The sequence below is a fragment of the Phoxinus phoxinus genome (genome assembly GCF_949152265.1).
Source record: "Phoxinus phoxinus genome assembly, chromosome: 10".
In the NCBI taxonomy this organism is placed as follows: Eukaryota; Metazoa; Chordata; class Actinopteri; order Cypriniformes; family Leuciscidae; genus Phoxinus; species Phoxinus phoxinus.
Genome location: NC_136885.1, coordinates 28,886,570 through 28,905,467, shown reverse-complemented (window position 1 = coordinate 28,905,467; position 18,898 = coordinate 28,886,570). Strand labels below are relative to the sequence as shown.

Sequence of the window (18,898 nt, the reverse complement as noted above, 5' to 3'; positions counted from 1 at the left end):
TCCATACTAAGACAGAGAGAGAACGAGAGATTGGTGCTGCCCAGCTGTTCCTGGAATCTCTTATCCAGAGCAGCAGAAGTGTCCCTGTCATGGTCATCACATCTGGAGACGGAGACAGGAGTTGACATAAGTGCTTTCACTGATATACACACTGCCATTAATAATACAGCTTGAGTCACCTTACAGCATTGGTGCTGCTCTCTCATGTGTGATGATCCAGGAATGAACCATGGAATGAATCTCCAGTTACTGTACAGTTACTTTCACTCTGGTTTGTCTAGGCTTAAAGGGATAGTTCACCCAAAAATGGAAATTGAGACACCATTTTCTCACCCTCGTGTTGTTCCAAACCCAAATGCTGCTCTTTTCCTTAAAATAAAGTGAAGGAGGACAAATGCTGTCAAGCTCCAAAATTACAAAAATGCACCAAATCATCAAAGTATCATAACAGTGGTTAATATCTCCTGTGCACTATAATTCAACTCCTATAAAGTCATAAAGATAGCTTTGTGTTAAGAACAGACCAGAAATTATCCTAAATATCTTAATTTTACCACATGAGTAAATTATAAGTTTTCTTTTTTATATTTATTATCATGAATATTTGAAGGTAGTAAATCAAAGTGATCAACACACTTGTTAAATCTTGAACCATGCATTAATTCTTGTCCTTTTCCCCATACAGGCAGTTCAGCCTGAACCAGAACAGCGGTCAGCTGAGCATCCGGGAGGGCACAGCTGCTGGACTCTACAGCCTGCTGGTGAGGGTGGCAGATAAGAGCTGGCCCGACGTCACCTCATCGGCCGAGGTCACGGTGATGGAGCTAGAGGAGGAGGCGCTGAGGAATGCTGGGTCCATCAGACTGGCCAGTGAGTGACACTTCCTTTCAAGGAAACTCAAATCTTAATATAGACCAGCTCACTTTAGTTTTGATTTATTAATCATAAGTGCATAAGTGTTATGCTTAACATGAAAAATTGCATTTTCCTTGATTGCTTGAAATGAAACTATGTAAATATACTGTAAGTTCTACAGTAACTTCTCAAGTGTAAAATAAACTAAGCAGAAAAAAAGTTGTTACATCAATATACATCAATAAAATGCATTTGAATCCCTGTATCCCATTAGGAAAAGTGACTGTTTTTTAAAGACCATTTCTTTTGACCTTAAAAGTTTGTGCATCACATTTCAATGCAGATTTTGTAGACCTGTCACAATGTGATGCAGGCTAATATTGATGAATGAGAATAATGCAATCTGCAGCCCGTGAGTAAGTGCTCTTACTCATTTCACATGCTAAGAGGCCCTTCGAAATCTTAAAGGGACAGGGTAAAAAAATGTCCTACAAGGTAGGGTGAGAGAAATTGTGGAAAACGTTTGTGCAAAATTAAATCACGAATCAAGCAAAGCAACTACATTTTTTGCTCCAAGATACATTTTAATTTGGAAAAAAAATTAAACCCACGGTAATAAATGTATTTGGGTTTTACATTGTTGGTAAGTTCTTTGTATGTGTGTGTTTGTTATGCACAGACCTGACTGCAAATGAGTTTTTCCGAGCATCCACCAATGAGGAGAGCCGATACACGCGTTTCCACCGCCTCTTGTCCGAGCTCTTCCAGACTGATATGGAGAATGTTGATGTCTTCAGCCTGGCTAGTGGCAGCCAGCCAGCTCAGCATCACCTCAGCGTGTGGTTTGCCGCCCATGGCTCCCCATACTACAAGCCGGAGAAGCTCCACGGCTACGTGTCCATGCACAAAGCTAAGGTGACAAAGACGAACGCACAAAAACTCACACTTTCACACCAATCCACATCTCCTGTGTTTTTCACATAGGCAAAGACATGGAGTCTATGAAGCCGTTCACATTAACACACGTGTAACACCTGCACTCAGAGACACACTTTGCAATGGGGCAATGAATATTTCATTTCCATGTAAGGTATGAGATGGTGGGCTGTCGCTTTGGGACTGGGAGGCGAGCAAGGATGCTGGGAGGGAGGGATAGAAAGAACATGTTGCTCTCTGTGCAGCATCCACCAGTCTATAAATCAGGTGTAGAGTGGCCGCTCTTCACACCCCAGCATGGTGCTAATGCTCTCACCGAGATGATGTTGATGCACTACACAGGAATCTACTCTGACATTTTTAAAGCCGCTGCTGAGGGATGTGATGGACTGCCCTTGAGACCGACCCCCGTCATTCCAGAACAAACACACTCATACTAACAAACACGTGCACAACCACAAAAGAAAAAAACAATTGTTGTAAATCACTTGACTTGTATTATTGCTGTTGTAAATCTCTTCACCAAAGATGAACATTTATTATTATTATTTTTTAGTAGAATGACCAAACTCTTTTTTTCCCTCCAAACAACTAAAATGAATAAAGAGAAACAAAAGTACAAAATGTGAGAACAAAATGTTTTAATGATAAATAAATAAATAAAATTTAAGATACAAGTTTATTTATTTAGTTAGTTAACATTAGTAACAAACATGTTTCAAATTGTTGTGTACTTTTTCTTATGTTGGTGACCCATAAAATCTCATAAAAAAATATTTTACAGACATATCAGTTATAAAATATAGTTAAAAGTAATAAATTGTGGAATTATTCAATTGAAGTAAGATTTGTACTTTTCTTTCAGTTGGAGTCCGCCCTGGGTGTGTCCATTCTACAGGTGGGGGTGGACGAGTGCGCCTATGCAGCCTGCGGTCAGACAGGTGGCTGCTCTAGCAGGGTGACATTCAGTGACACCCCTAAAACACTGAACAATGGGAACGTCTCTTTGGTGTCTGTCTCAGCCAAAGCGAGCGCTCGGTGTGGCTGCATCGCTCGAGAGGCCGTTCACCTGCACTGCTCCTCGTACTCACAAAACCCTTGCCTGAACGGAGGCACCTGTGTGGATAGTGAGCTAGGCTACAGGTAAAACAGTCGAGCATTCTACCACTGAAGTCTTGCTAATAACTGCCTTTTTTCTATATGATAGAATAAACATTGTTTAATCATATAATCCCATGGCAGTTTCACATTTGGTCTACTGCTCTGTTGCAGGTGTAAATGTCCCCCTATGTTTGATGGGCCAGAATGTCAGCAAACCAAACACAGTTTCCTCGGCAATGGTTATGCTTGGTTCCCTCCCATAAGGCCTTGCTTCCAGAGCCACATCTCTCTAGAGTTCATTACAGAGGCAGCCAATGGCCTGCTGTTCTACAATGGCCCAATAGGAACACCTCAGCCCGGAGAAAAAGAGGACTTTATTGCTCTGGGTATGTAAGGCAAATTGTCACATTTCACTGTTTATTGTACAGGTGTTACTTTATAATATAAAGTGTTATTTAAGTATTATTTATGTACTATTGTAGTATTTATTATTATTTTGAACTTTTATTCAAATTTTAAGAGTTTTTTTAATATATTTCTGGATAGCTTTGATTTATTATTTCAGTTTTTAAGTAATTTTTGTACTTATGTCATTTAGTTGTCAGAGCAACATTTCCCCAACATTTTTTTCATCTAATATTTTTATTTTATTTTCAGCTTTATTTAAATTCCTAGACTAAAATAATTTATTTTAACCATTTATTCATTAACAATAACATACACATCATTTTCCGAATGACTGAAAAAATTACTCGAAATCTGTTCAGACTAAAACCACATATGTAAACATGAGATCTCATGTTTTTAGTTTTTTTAAACTGAACAAAGCATTAAAAAAATAATCTCAATAATGGAAAAACAACCTTCATAGTACCAATTTGATTTAAGATTACCACTGCATGAGATTAATTTCATCTACCAATTAATTGTGTGACTAAAATCGATTAATGGCAACAAGCACAATCTGAAGTGAGTCATTAATGATAGATGTTTGTAAATGTGTGTGGTCAGCAGTGGTGAGAGTGGGGTTTGGGTCAGCATTGATCTTGACACCAGGTCACCGGTGAAGGTCACATATTCAGATTCTGTGCCATCTGTCCAATACTGTATTATGCAACTGGTCGTATGATTTCAGGAAACGACCCTCCCGTGGCCTTGCATAAGCTTACATCATCAGTTTAGTACATGTTTTTATTGAACTGGGGCCAAAACCCTCCACTGCAGTGACAGCAATTTCAAACTAACCACAAATTGATTACGAATAAGCATTTTTTACTGCTGGGGGTCAAAACTAATCTGAGGGGGCATAAAACCGCATTAGATTTTCATGTCTCATGCGTTTGCTGTGACATGTGCTGTGCGTCATATGGTTTCCTGTGATGAGTTTGAAAACTTGTTAAATGTAAAGTTTGTCATTTTTACACAACTATTGGTACCAAATAGCCTGGGGTCAAAACTATGGGATCGTTTTGCCCATTTTATGGGCCATGCTTTTAAATGTAACAAAGCTGCATGTTTGAGGTGTCATTCATGTCCGTTGCACAAACAAGACGAGTTACCCAAGTTTTCTGGCCCAGAACTGCCCTTTTGTGGTGTAAATGTGTGGAATGGTTCCAGATTCCCCTGTCAGTGGAAATGCTTCTTCAGTGGTCTACTGTAATTTTACACTACTAAGCAAAAGTTTGGGGTCAGTAAAGATTTTTTTTAGTCTTTAATTTAGCAAGAATGCCTTAAATTAATCAAAAGTGAGAGTAAAGATTTCTACATTGTTACAAAAAAAAAAAAATATATATATATATATATATATATATTTCAAATAAATGCTTTTTATACTTTCTTTTCATCAATGAATCCTGAAATAAACCAAAATCCACAAAAATATTAGGTATTTTACAACATTAGAATGATTTTTTAAGGATCACGGGAGACTGAATCAGCAATGGCTGCTGAAATAAGAGATCACAGAGATAAATGACTTTTTAAAATATATAAAAATAGAAAATAGTTATTTCAAATTGTAATAATATTTCACAATATTGCTGTTTTTGCTGCCTTTCGATTAAATAAATTCAGCCTTGGTGAGTAGAAGAGATTTGGAGAGAATAAAAATGATACCGTCCCCAAACTTTTAAACAGATCATGTCAATAGACCGTGTGTCTTCTAATGAAATTCCATTATTCTGTTACATTCAATAGAGCTGAAAAATGGAGTTCCTCTGCTGAGTGTGAATCACGGCTCTGGGACTCTGACACTGCAGCTGCCCGCGAGAGCAACTGTCATGGACCGCCGCTGGCATCACCTCGACATCATCAGCGATGGCAAGGTATAAGCATAGATTGAAAATGCACACGACCAGAATGAGACACTGGGCAGTTGCCCTTCCCCAAAGAATTTCTGTTTAACTTCATAATGTTCTCAATCTCACCTCAATTTCATTGAGATGTGAAGCTGTCAGAGAGTCCAGATCATCACGTAGCTCTGAGGTTCTCATTGGGTTAAGCAGATTGTGAGCTTTATCGCCCTCTGGGATCTGGGTCTAAAATATTCCATTATAAAACGTGACCTCTCTTGCACTTAGATGTGGTGTAACACTTTGCCTTGTAGTAAAATCATTCGGGTGTGGATGTTTTTGTGTAGACTGTACAGATGATTCTGGACTACTGCTCTGGTGCCATGGTGAATGAGGTGGAAGGCCTGGGAGTCGAGATGTCTGAGACTGATCAGTCGGTGTGCAAGGCCTCCGGAGAGACGCCAGGCAGTGAAAGGTAAAAACATGCTCCTATAAATACATTTGATCTTAATAGATAGATTAGTTTAGATAACCCTGGAGAAAAGATCAGCTTATACATTTGCATGCTGGTTCATAATTGCTAAATTTGTTAAAAGCCAAGTTTCTTAAAGAACCCATGAAATGAAAACGTCTCATGTTACGTGTAACCCAGTTCCCAGAGAAGTCACGTTGCCACACTTTGGGCATGCCTGTGCATTCCTTCGGACAATTAGATTCTAAGGGATGCCGGGTTGTAGATGCCCTTTTATGGTATTGCTACGCTACATCACCTGATCCCACGTCAGCTAATCAAGATTGGCATGTTTTCACACATGCTTCAGTCACCGGTCACGCAGAAGCGATGCCATGGCGTCAACATCTTGACGCAGCGTCAAATTCCATTCGAAAGGGAATTAAAGTTTTGTGGATTTTTTATCAGAGTGTCATGGCCTCATATTTTAAAGCTGTCTATACATGGGTTTCTGTGCAACGTCATCACGTAGATGCGCGCGCATCTAAGAGGCAGAAAGCAACAGTCTTTACGGCTATATCTAGCAGAAGCAGAGATGACGCGGAGCTGTTGTGCTGTAAACTAACCTAAATGCATAGGGTATGTCATGTTTTTATGATTCGCAAACTTAGTTGGACAATTTCATACTAGTCAACCAGCCGCGGCGCTACCATTGGGCCCGGGTGGGCCTGGGCCCACCCATTTTAGGTCCGGGCCCACCCATTTTGACCCAGTTCATCCAATAAGCAGCCAGAGGAAAGCTTTGAGTGAAAGCGCCAATCAGCGGCTTCTACCCCACGTGTGGACTCTTAAGCCTGCCCACAGGCTGCATCGTCACCATCAAGCGATCCAATGAAATGAATGACTTTAGCGCGAAAGCTTTTCAAGCAAGCTCAATGAGACAGACACATACAGTAGCTAATATGAAACGCAAAACAAAACAAAGCAGCTTATTTTCATTTCAATTCAGCAAAAAATGCTCAGAGGAGCTGGACCAGGAGGAGGAAACTCCGTCCTGCTCGGCCGCCCTTTCCCCAACAAGTCCTCCTAGCCACCCCCTCACACCAGCAAGGCAAGTAAGGTTAGGCCGCCCGCAAAGGCTGTCTGTATCAGGGATTAAAGTTCTCCGCCGCTACGACGGATTTCTGTTAATTGCAGGGTTCCCGCCTGTCCTAATTTTTTTTATTCACTTTTCATAATTTTAAGGCCGTAAATATGCTTACGTTTCTCAAATAGTGTAATAAATGTCTTAATTTCAGTTTGAATAGGTCTTAAATTAAGGAAAGATGAAGTGTAGCCTATTTACATTACTGAGGGGGATGTGATCAAAGCCTGGAGTGGAGCGAAAACACTTTCCTCTCTCCACTCTAAGCGTTCTGTAATCACTCAGCTCTGACTCCACTCCGGGTTTTCCATCCCCGTACACGGGAAAAACTGCTCCATGTTCAACTTCACCTCATTTTAAAAGTTATTCAAATATGTTTGTTTTTTATCTCATGAATTTCTGAATTTATAATAATATAATATTTATAATATTGTATGTAACGGTTTGGAAAAGTATTCTACACGTTTAATAAATAGAATAATATAGCAGTGAATGCGCCTAGGCCTAGAGAAATGCACATTTGGATTAAGAGAGTCTGTTTCTATTCGTATTGAATAGTTGTGCATTGATTTGTATCGAATTTGAATTTCAAGCTTTATAGCTAGTCTATTTAGGATATAGAATGCCTGTGAAGTAAAAAAAAAAAACATTTTATGAGACACGCTCCAGTTAATGTGCAATCCAATGTCGCGCCGGCACCTCGTCTTGATTACATTGTCGGCTATATTTGCTTCTCATTTATTAAATCTAGGCAATTATTTTATGAAACATAGCACACGCAAGTTTGTATTCAATTGTGTGTATGTGTGATAAGTTCAGTTCAGCTCAGTTCAACTTTATTGTCAGACTCAGGGTCCATTAGAAAACACACACAAAAATAAACAAATAAAAACAAATTACCCATTATAAAATACATGTAGGCTATATACCAGTACTTCCACAAATGATTAGTTATCAGCTATCGGATTGTTATGCTGTTGTTTTAGATATGTTACTCATTTCATTATTCTGAAGAAATAAGCTACAGGATAAATCATTTTTGATCGTTTTTTCCTGCTGTTTGTGTTTAGCAGCTGTGTCAGTTTCAATGCTGCTGTTATTTCATGTCGACGATATGTTCTTCTGTCATTCTGAATTTATAAGAAAGATGATTGGTAAATAAATGGAGAGAGAGAAACAGACCCTCCAAATATATAATTCCGTTTCAGTCTTTTTGTGTAGCCTATTGAACGTTCAAAAGAGATCAATGAAGTTATGTTTACTGCCAAGACAAGAGGACAGCGACACAAGAGAGTTTTATTTCTCATGCCATTTAATCATGTTTTTGCGTGCATATACGCACTGTAAACCCCTTGGGTAGGATTAGGGGTGCGGAGTGCCTGCCTATTACACGCCATAAAGTGCGTACCATATGCACGCGAAAACTGTGTGTCATGCGCAGGCAAAAAAACCAAAAACATTTTTGGCGTATAAATGACACGAGAAATACAATTCGTGGTATAGATACGATCATACGCACTTTCATTAGAACGTGTTGCGTAGGTAGGCTACGTGGTCGCTGTCCTCAGAAAAGCGCTGAAACGGAGATGAAGGGGACTATTTGGCTTATTTTAACTGGCCCATCCAGTTTTCTGGAGGCCCACCTACAATCAAAATCCTGGCGCCGCTACTGTAGTCAACTAACTAACTTTTTACATAATGTTATATTAATATGCAAATGAAACACAAGCAAACAGATTCAACTCTGAAATTGCAGTTTATTATTGAGTCAACAAGAATTTACAAACAATGCGAAATCTACGTTAATTACAATGTTCTTTTACAGAACTCGGCATAACATATAGCGGTCTTGCCTCTTGGATGCGCGCGCATCCGGTATTGTTTGTATACAAGAAACCTGTGTATATGCTTGTGTGTTTCCAGGACAACGGACCAAAAATGTTGTTAACTTTTCTTTCACTCAGAAATATACAAATATTTGTCAAATAAAATGCTCTCTAGAATACCAGCTGCCTCTGACTAGAAAAATCATGGTTCCTGATTTTGATGTAAATTAAATGCAAATATGTTCTTTTCTCTTTAGGTTTTTGGACATCTACCAGCCTCTCCAGTTGGGTGGGGTTAAAGAGACACACTCACCCCGTAAATTACACCCCAATTACAAAGGATTTGTGGGATGTATGAGGAACCTTGTGGTGGACAGTCAGGTAAAACTAGTGTAAATGTGATTATTTTTCCAGATGCCGCTTTGGTTATAGTATAGTATGTATAGCTTAGCTTTCTGGAGGGAGTCTTGGCTTAAGCAAAATATAACTTAACAAAACAACAACAAAAAAGATTGCATCCTAGTTCGCATACTACGCAATAAATGTTTGTACTTCACTGGAAATGGGAAAGTACATAGTTATGCAGTGTTTGCAATTGCCTTTGTAAGCATTTAGCTAAAATCTAAATCATTACCTTTAAATACATTTATATCTAAAATGAGTTTCCTGCTTAACTACTGTGGAGGGGTCATCCTCACATTCATCTGTATTTTTCCTCAAGTGAAAAATTTAAAAATGAATCATTACAAATTCATTTTCTTTCATTAATCAAGTGACTGTTGGTAATACTACCCAAAAACTCGCGCAGAAATGCACATTTCAAAAATGAAATGTTTGGCTTTCTATTTTCAGCATACTATTTTTGGTAGATCTGGTTTGCACCAATACTATTTGGATGGATAATTTGTAAATTATAACAGTGTAGGTACTTCTATTTTTAAAATGATTACGGAATGCTCTCTATTATTGACAGTTGGCCTTCATTCATAAAACAAACAATATGAATTCTGCTGCACTTTTTTGTAACATGCACTACTGTATGTAAATTGGCACAGAAATTCATTATACTCATGTTTTGTGAATGAAGCTTTATGAGTATATTTGGATTCTGTCAGTGTTAAAAAAAAAAAAAAAACTTTTCATGGCTGAAATTCAGACCGAATGTGTTTCGGGTTCCAATCCACAATCTCTTGTTTGGTTGGAACAGACGTTCACCTGAGCCACTTTCTGACAGCGAGTCGATACGGATCAATGAGGCTCAGCATTGTGCTGACTCAGGCCTTTCTGTGTTTGTGCGTGTCTGTTTCCTGTCAGGTGTACGACCTCAGCAGTCCAGCAGAGAGCGAGAACAGTGCCCCAGGATGTGCCCTAACGGATGGTGTGTGTCTGACTGCTGGAGGACCCTCCTGTGGGGTTCATGGGAAATGCTTGGGGGAATGGGGCTCCTTCAGCTGTGATTGCCATCCTGGATACAGCGGGCACAAGTGTGACAAAGGCAAGCCAACACAATATGTATCACTTCATGGGCTATATTTGATGACAGTGACTGTTATACAATCATTTCACACTCATATAAAGTAATGTGCAGCAAGACATTTCATTGGCCCAAAATCCTGGTCCATATACACTATCGTTCAAAAGTTAGAAAGAAGTCCCTAGTGCTCACCATTTGTCACCAAGGCTACATTTATTGATAAAAGAATACAGAAAAAACAATAATATTGTGAAACATTATTACAATAACTCTTTTCTATTTTAATATATTTTATACGTTATAGCACTTCCTGAGTGGTCATTTGAGAAGGACAGTGTGTTGAGGTACCAGCTGAGAGGGTTAGGAAGTCCACGCAGGACCCAAGCTCACCTCCTGCTGAGAACACGCTCTTCCATGGGCAGTCTGCTCAGCATGGCTTCACGGGACACCAATGAGTTCATTATCCTGGAGGTGAGTGATACACACCAATGCAATAACATCTAATGCAATAACATTCTTTTAAAGCATCCCTTAAGTGTCCGAATACTTTTTGGGGTGAGTGAATATGTCTCAAAACTGTAACACTGTGTCATCTTTTTGTCTCTCAGATAGTAGATGGGTACCTCGCTGTTCGTGCTAACCTTGGGGACGGCACTCACAATCTCAAACTAACAGGCCAGCATGTGAACCAGGGCCAGTGGGTCTTGGTCAGCCTTCATCGCCATGACAACATCTTTACCCTGCGACTGGAGCAGGGCGGGGGTTCAAGAGAGGTCACCGGGGTCCTGGGTCAGAAGAAGGAAATAGTAGTTCACCCCTCCAGTGTATTTCTGGGAAACAGCGCCACTCCAAACACGCAGGGAGACTTTCAGGGTGGGTTTTCTCTTCCCTTTCTTCCTCATTGCTGTAATTCAAACCAATACATTTCTCTATTCTGCTTTGTTTATAAGTGATGTGAGTGAATTCGTTTTCTTCTAATGTTTTTATCATTCATGCTGTTCATAATTAAAGCTTTATACTTGACTACTTTCTGGAATGCTTAATTCTGATTGGTCAGTCTCAGCATTCTGTGGTCAAATATTTTTTGTATAAAAAGGCAGACAATATCTGACACTGTGTAATATATATATTATAAATACACTACTGGTCAAATATTTTGGATCAGTAAGATTTTCTTTTAAGAAATTAGTTTCAGCAAGAACACAATCAATTGAAGAGACAGTAAATACATTTAGAATGTTACACAATATTTCTTTTTAAAATAAATGCTGTTCTTTTGACCTTTTTTTTATTCATCCAAAAATCCTGGGGAAAAAACGTATAGATTCCACACACAAAAAAAATCAACATTGATAATAAGAAATGTTTCATGAGCACCAAATCAGCATACTAAAAGGATCATGTGACACTCAAGACTGGATCAATGTATTATTACAGGAATAAATTACATTTTAAAATATATTATGGTAAAATGGTAAAAATATCTCATTTTACTGTTTTACTGTATTTTGATTAAATAAATACAGCCTTGGTGAGCATAAAATACTTCTTACTCTTAGTTTACTCTTAAAACTCATAAAATAAATCTTACTGACCCCACACTTTCAAAAATGTAGTCTAATCTATAATATAGTATTTTAACAATATATATTTAGATTTATTTGGTCAGTAACTGTGTAATGAGTGAGATAATTCAGTCATGCAGTCATAATTGCAATCTAAAGGTGATCAGGACCCCAATTCAAAAGTACAGTCATTATATAGTCCAAGAGAACCATTATATTGCCTAGTAAAATAAATACCTGTATATAAATACTTAAAATGAATAGTAACAAATATAAAACATTTCCTTGTTAAAAGAAGTTACAGTGACAAAGTTACACCCTGTTGTTTACCGTACAGGCTGTATGCGTGATGTACGGCTGAACGGCCCCTCTCTGCCACTGGATGGTCAGGGCACAGAGTTCAGTACTGTACTGGAGCGGCATGGAGTCGTGCCCGGCTGCCACTCTGACGCCTGCAGTGCCAAACCCTGCCTGAGTCCACTGTTCTGCACAGACCTGTGGAGGAAACACGAGTGCAGGTGAACACTCTCTCTCACGCGCTTCAAACTGTCAAACTCTTCTTTCTTTATTTCAACGTCCACTCTCTCTCTCTCTCTCTCTCCAGGTGTCCAGCCAATCAGGTTGCAGTGGTGGATGAGGTCACAGGTCTTTTGCATTGCGCCCCCTCCCCCTGTGGCCCCACCACATGTCGTAATGGTGGCACCTGCCTGGCTCACTCCACCAAGAGCTACCAGTGCCGCTGTCCAGAGGGCTTCAGGGGCCAGTGGTGTGAGATCGGCCAAATCAAAGCCCTTCATCTCGCCCCGCTCGGCCCGAGCTCCATCCTAGCCATCAGCATGTGTCTGCTCGTCTTTTTCGGTAACTATCAGGATATCTTCACACACACACACACATATATGGTCATAATGTGTTGCGGTGAAGTGTCCGTTATCATTGTGGAACCATGATGCGACCCTCTCGGTTTGTGTCAGCGTATTAAGAATGCTGTCAATAGAGAGCTAACAAACGGGTTAAAATTACGAGGCAGGCCAGGCGTGTGTGTGTGTGTGTGTGCGCGCCTCAGACAGGTACAACAATGACGTGACAGGCTGGCAGTGCCCTCCAGGCCTCTCTGCCAGCTCTGACACCCCATCAGACACATCGCAAGCACACACACAAATCCTTTTTTTTAAAGCATTACCGCATGCAGGGAGGAAGAAATCACTCATCAACTGAGGCAAAAATGTGATGGGATTGGTTGGGCTTTAAAGAAATTTGACAGAAAATGGTGGGTTATTTTCAGATTGATCTGCCTTTAATTGAAAATAGGAATCTTACCTTCCGTGAACTGGCTAGATGGCGTGAGCTGGCGAGAGCTGAAGCCTGCAGTCAAACTTTTGCACTTAGAAGTCAACATGAAATCAAAACTGACCCTGTTTAGTTCAATACACATTTTTTGTCTTATTGAGATTGATATAAATTAGGTGCACATTTTTCACAAGAAAACAATCTTTCGTCAAAATGTGATAACATGCTCTGCCTCTGAATCAAAAAAAATTGGAACCAAAATCGAATTTAAACCTGTGAATGACATGATTCAAATATAATTTATTGATTTGAAATGTTTCATATTAAATTACACTATCATTCTCAATACAATATCATCTCTTATGCTCACCATGCCTGTGTTTATTTGATCAAAAGTACAGTAAAACAGTTATATTTTGAAATAATATTACAATATAAAACAGAAAAAATACTGTTTTCTTTTATATCTGTTATTATATACTTTAAATAAAATCATATATAATATATATTTCATATATAATAATTGGATAACTGGATCCATCATTCTTGCTTTAATCTCTCTCTCTTCCCTCTGCAGCCGTGCTCGTGGCAGTGACCGTATGGAATCAGAAGGGCAGTCGGAATAAGTTCCGCAAGCGAGGTGTGTATCACATCCCAGCGGAGCACGAGAGCTGGGAGGACATCCGGGAGAACATCCTCAACTACAACGAGGAGGGAGGAGGAGAGCAGGACCAGGTATTCCATTAACACAGGCCAGCCGGGGGGAGGTATTGATTTACTTTCAGTTAAACTCAGGTCAGGGGAATGACCTCCATCAGCATCAACACTGCAATGGCATCCTTTAAAATGGTTTAATTAGAGAGTGGCATCCAGTTCCATCTGCGAAATTTCAAGTCTTAACTGACATTTAAATAATGAGATGTTAAAAGTGGTTACATACAGAAAATTCACACACAGTATACATACTACTTACTGCTATAATGCTATATATATATATATATATATATATATATATATATATATATATATATAAATGAACAATAAGATGCATGAGAAAAGATACCTGTTTATATACATTGCCGTTAAAATTTTTGGGTCAGTAAGACTACAAACATTTTTTTGAATACTTTTATTTAGCAAGGACACATTAAATTGATCAAAAGCCTTTGTAAAGGCTTTTACATTGTTAAAAAATTATTGTATTTCAAATAAACTCTATTCATCAAAGAATCTTACACAGCACAACCATTTTCAACGATGATTATAATGAGGTATATTTCTTGAGCAGCAAACCATCATTATAATGATTTTTGAAGGATCATGTGGCACTGAAGAGTAATGATGCTTTTCCAGCACAGGAATTAATTACATCACAAATTATTACATTTGAGATTCTAATAATATTTCACAATATTACTGTTTTACTATATTTTTTGATTGAGCAAAATTTTTATTTTTCAAAAACATAACGTCTTACCACCCCCGAACTTTTCAATGTTAGTGTGTTTATATTTCGATTTTGGCCAAATAAAATGCGTTTTTCCAGAATTAAAACTGTCGCCTATGTGCCCAACAGAATGCCTATGACATCACAGAGCTGAAGAGGCCGCTGTGTTCCAGCTTGTCCCAGTCGTCCTCCTGCACCACCGCCCCCCTCATCAAGTCGTCCCAGGGCTCTCAGGAGGAGGTCCACCCCTGTGGAAACATCACCAACGGAGCCACCCTTCCCTACCACCACAACGCCGGCTGTGGCGGTCACTGCGCCATGGACTTCAAGAGCTACGTGTCGCGCATCATCTGGGAGGCCGACAACGACAGCCTGGCGTTCCCCATGGACACCTACCACGTGTACTGCATCGAGGGAACGGGCTCCTGCGCGGGCAGCCTCAGCTCTCTGGGGTCCGCCATCTCGGAGGAGGGCTTCAGCTGCGACTCCCTGCAGCACTGGGGCTCCAAGTTCCAAGGCCTGAGCGAGCTTTATCACAGACCCGAGCTGGCCGTCCCCTACATGGACACGGTGCAAAGCCAAAGCCAGGAACAGTGACGGTAATCGGACGACCCGAACACTTCGAGCCCAGCGTTTGTTTCTGTGTTAGTGTTTTATAGCCTTTATATGGTTCCAGTTTGAATGCTACAAAAAACTTGTCCTAAGAAATGGTTTCTGTTCATTTGTGATGCAGTCACACAGCTTTAAGGGTGAGGAGCATCTGAGGTTGGAGAACTGATTTGTTTTATTTATTGAGTGAAATATTAAATGTACCGTATTTATTTTTTGCTCTGATAGGGAACAAAGCCAGTTGAATCATCAGGACTTCACCATGATGAACATGGTATACGGTCACATCCAGCGTCACAGCTAAGGTGAATTGTAGCGAACACGCGACTAATGCTGCGTTCCATTTCTAGCTTTATTTCTGTCCGATTTCCATCTTAGAAGGTCCTAAAGAACTTTGGTTTCACCAAAATGTGAATACACACCACCGCTCAAAGGGTCTGTAAGATTTTTTTAATGGTTTTGAATGAAGTCTCACCAAGGTTGCATTTTTTTTTATAAAAAAAAATAATACAGAAATATTGTGAAATTTTATTACAATTTAAAATAACTGTTTTAATATGTGATTTATTCCTGTGATGGCAAAGACTCGGTTTCATGATTTTTTAATGAAAAGAAAGTTAATTTTTTTTACATGTTTTTTAGAAAAGTCTGTACTTTTCATTTTTATCAATTTAATGCATTCGTGCTGAATAGAAGTATTAATTTCTTTAAAAAAAAAACATCTTACTGACCCAAAACCTTCACTTGAACAGGGTTCATGGTACTGAAAAACCTAGAAACATAAGAATTGTAAACATTTTCATGTCTGAAAAAAAAAAAAAAAAAAAACTGAGAACAATAAGAAAAGGGTTCAAATTAACTCAAATATATAATATAATTAAAAATAAAGTTATCAGAAATTACTAGAAAACTAATAGAAAGAGACAACAGAACAAGGCTATTTAATCAGAAGTCATAGAAACCAAATATATATCGCTCATCCGACTTTGAATGGAGCGCAGCATTATTCCCAGCAGTTTTACTGATCGTTTTAAAAATCTGCACTTGACCAAAACACTCTTGTTTTAATGGACCCAGCTGCACTTTTGATGGACGCCCACTTCTGAATTTTAACTCTGAAACATAAATTTGCCAAAAGAGGGTCATGGAGACACCGAAAGACTTCATAGGTGACTGATGTGCCAATGAATCACAAGTCCGCTCACGCGAAGAGTGCATAAGTTACATTACTTTCGGTCAGTGGCGGTATAAATCTGCTTTCTGCCATGAATATTCAGTGTGTAGGTTTGATCCGTCTTTGTCTTTTTCATATGAGAGACGTAGTGTGTGATGCCAATCATTTCCGATGCTGGTGTGCTGAAACGTGGCGACACTATCGTCTGTGTCATAACACCAGATGAATGTATCGTGTACTGAGTAGCTGAGTCGAGACTCCACTGTGTCAAAGTCTTGTTTTAATAGTTCAAATGTGGCCAGACGCAGCGCAAATACAATCACTAAAAGCTTATAACTATTTTCAATTGCAATATACTTACAAAGGATCTGTATAGTTCTATTTTTATTGTTGTGAAAACAATTAGTCTGCTAAAATGTGCAGGCTGCATTTTGTAAGAACAACGAGCCATACGATTTGTTTATCAGTTAGGTTAGCCCTATAATAAATGCTCAGCAAAACCTATACAGGCATAAATTGAGTTGAATCTCACACATGATCCTTTACAATAAAAGGGCAGTGGTCAAGGCAACGTCACTTCATGCCTCCTGTAAACCAGCTAGCAAGAGCATGAGGTCATTGCCACAATGGCTCATAGTAGTCCTTTCAGCCCATCACAGACCAGTGCTGCTCATTGTACCATGTAAATAATGTACATACAGAAATACTTTTTCTAGGGACTTAACTTTTTTCTTTTTGTATATGAATTTTAATAAATGAAATGTTTTCCTTGAGACACTGTGAGAGAGTGGTTATTCTCTTCCAACATCTCACCCCTCACTCATGATGTTCTTGTGTTGTTATACTGCCACCCTGTGGCGACTTACAGTAACAACATGCTGATTGGTTGTACTTTATTATTTGCGGTTGCCTTGTAATCTCTATTCATTTCTGCCTGTTCTCACTTTATGTTCCTTGACAGTTGTCCTCCCTGTGGCTCGATAATATAATTTCCCCACTTTTGTCACGGATAGTTGTCTATACACAAGCCTAAACATTATGGCCACTCAATAGGTGAAGCAAATTTCATTGATTATCTCCTAACAATTTGTCATGTCAAGGTCTGGGTAGATTAGATGGTAAGCGAACAATAATATTTTGTAGAAAACATGTTGCATGAGAAATGTGCAGGAGTGAACACCTGAGCAACTTAGACAAAGGCCTAATTGTTATGGCAAGGCGACTGGGTCAGAGTATCTCTGAAAACAGCAAGGCTTGTGTGTTACTCCTGATCAGCAGTGCTGAGAGTTTACCAACTGTGAACAAACCACACACCAGCTCATTGATGCACGAGGGCAACAAAGGCGTCCCGTCTGGTCCGGGCCAACATAACATGTGGCACAAGTGAAGTCGCACAAAATTTGAATGATGGTTATGGGAGGAATGTGTCACATGACTGCTGCACATTGGACTGCGTGGACACAGACCAATCAGAATGAAAGCGCCTATGGGCACACGGGCGTCTGAACTGGATCTTTGAGCAGTGGAAGAAGGTTGTCTGGTCCGATGAGTCCAGGGAAACCCTGGGTCTGGCAATTCATGTGGATGTGAATTTGACATGTGCCACATAAAGATTGTTGCAGACCAGGTACTCCACTTTGTGACAATGGCTATTGCCTGATGGCGGTGGACTCTTTTAGCAGGATAATGCTTAACAAGTGTAAATATTTGTATGAACATAAAAAGATTTAACAACTGAGACATAAACTGAATATCAAAAGTAGCAGTCAGTATCTGGTGTGGCCAGCAGTCGCTTTAGTGCATCTCCTCCTCGTGGAGATCTGCTGTTCTTCTGTAAGATGTTGCTCCACTCTTCCACCAAGGCACTTGCAAGTTCTCGGACACGGTCTGAGTGGACATATACACATGGTTTGGCACTGCGAGGGTGATCAGCTGTCCTCCCTGTAGCACTGTCTCGGGTGTCTTACGTTACGGACATTACAGTTTATTGCTCTGGTCACATCTGCAGGACTATGGCATGTTCACACCGGGGATCCTGGGCATCAGTCAGTGGAAAGGTCTCTTTAATGTCCTGAGTTATTGGATCTGTGACCTTCTGTGTCTATTGCCTGGCCTGTAAACTTAGTGTCTTCTTAAGGACTGTTCCATTATATCTGCATTGCAATAATTGTTTATGGTTCAGTGAACTCGTATGAAAAACATGTTTAAACCCTTTCCAGTAAAGATCTGTAAAGCTTATTTGGGGGGGAAAAGGGATTTTTTTTCTATGTATTTTGTTTATATATATTTTTGTAAAGGTGTCTGAGTCACCATCTTCGTAAAATTCTTCTTGTGTGTGTATATATATATATAAAGTCATTTTTACTTTATTTTATTATTTGCTGGCTCCATCTGTCTGAAAGTTCTCCAAGCCACCATAATGCAGTGGTATGTGGGACACGCATCATTAAAAGTAAAAGCGTGTGTTTGGAGTGGGTTCTTTGTCTCAGAGGGTCTTGCAGGGGGTTGGGAGTTCAGCTTAATAAGGAGGGGACAGTCGTTCCCCAGATCTACACAATAACTCACACAACAGACGCATTGTAAGGAAAGTCCATGTCTTCATCACCAGCCACATGTCTGGCAAACACCTCTATATAGAGACCAGCTGACCACTGCAATAACATTTGTCAAATGAGTGTAATGTGTAACAACGTAGCAAGAGACCAATGCCTTATCCAACTTTAACAATGAGAAAAACT

General features: G+C 39.5%; 1 protein-coding gene across 6 annotated transcripts in view; it reads left to right on the top strand.

Moving 5' to 3' along the window:
- Positions 1–18,398, top strand: part of LOC307005312 (neural-cadherin) — a 141,983-nt gene extending 123,585 nt beyond the window's left edge. For 5 of the 6 annotated variants that reach the window (XM_079625350.1, XM_079625349.1, XM_079625351.1 and 2 more), the window contains 14 exons: positions 686–870; positions 1,535–1,770; positions 2,657–2,934; positions 3,064–3,278; positions 5,089–5,216; positions 5,531–5,658; positions 8,862–8,985; positions 9,919–10,099; positions 10,383–10,549; positions 10,687–10,951; positions 11,981–12,161; positions 12,248–12,501; positions 13,508–13,665; positions 14,507–18,398. In XM_079625350.1, the coding sequence (XP_079481476.1) occupies positions 686–870; positions 1,535–1,770; positions 2,657–2,934; positions 3,064–3,278; positions 5,089–5,216; positions 5,531–5,658; positions 8,862–8,985; positions 9,919–10,099; positions 10,383–10,549; positions 10,687–10,951; positions 11,981–12,161; positions 12,248–12,501; positions 13,508–13,665; positions 14,507–14,974 (2,968 nt within the window). In that variant the 3' untranslated portion in view covers positions 14,975–18,398. The remainder of the gene's footprint in view (positions 1–685; positions 871–1,534; positions 1,771–2,656; positions 2,935–3,063; positions 3,279–5,088; positions 5,217–5,530; positions 5,659–8,861; positions 8,986–9,918; positions 10,100–10,382; positions 10,550–10,686; positions 10,952–11,980; positions 12,162–12,247; positions 12,502–13,507; positions 13,666–14,506) is intronic. The other variant, XR_013799248.1, reaches the window with a different exon arrangement.
- Positions 18,399–18,898: the final 500 nt, after the last annotated feature.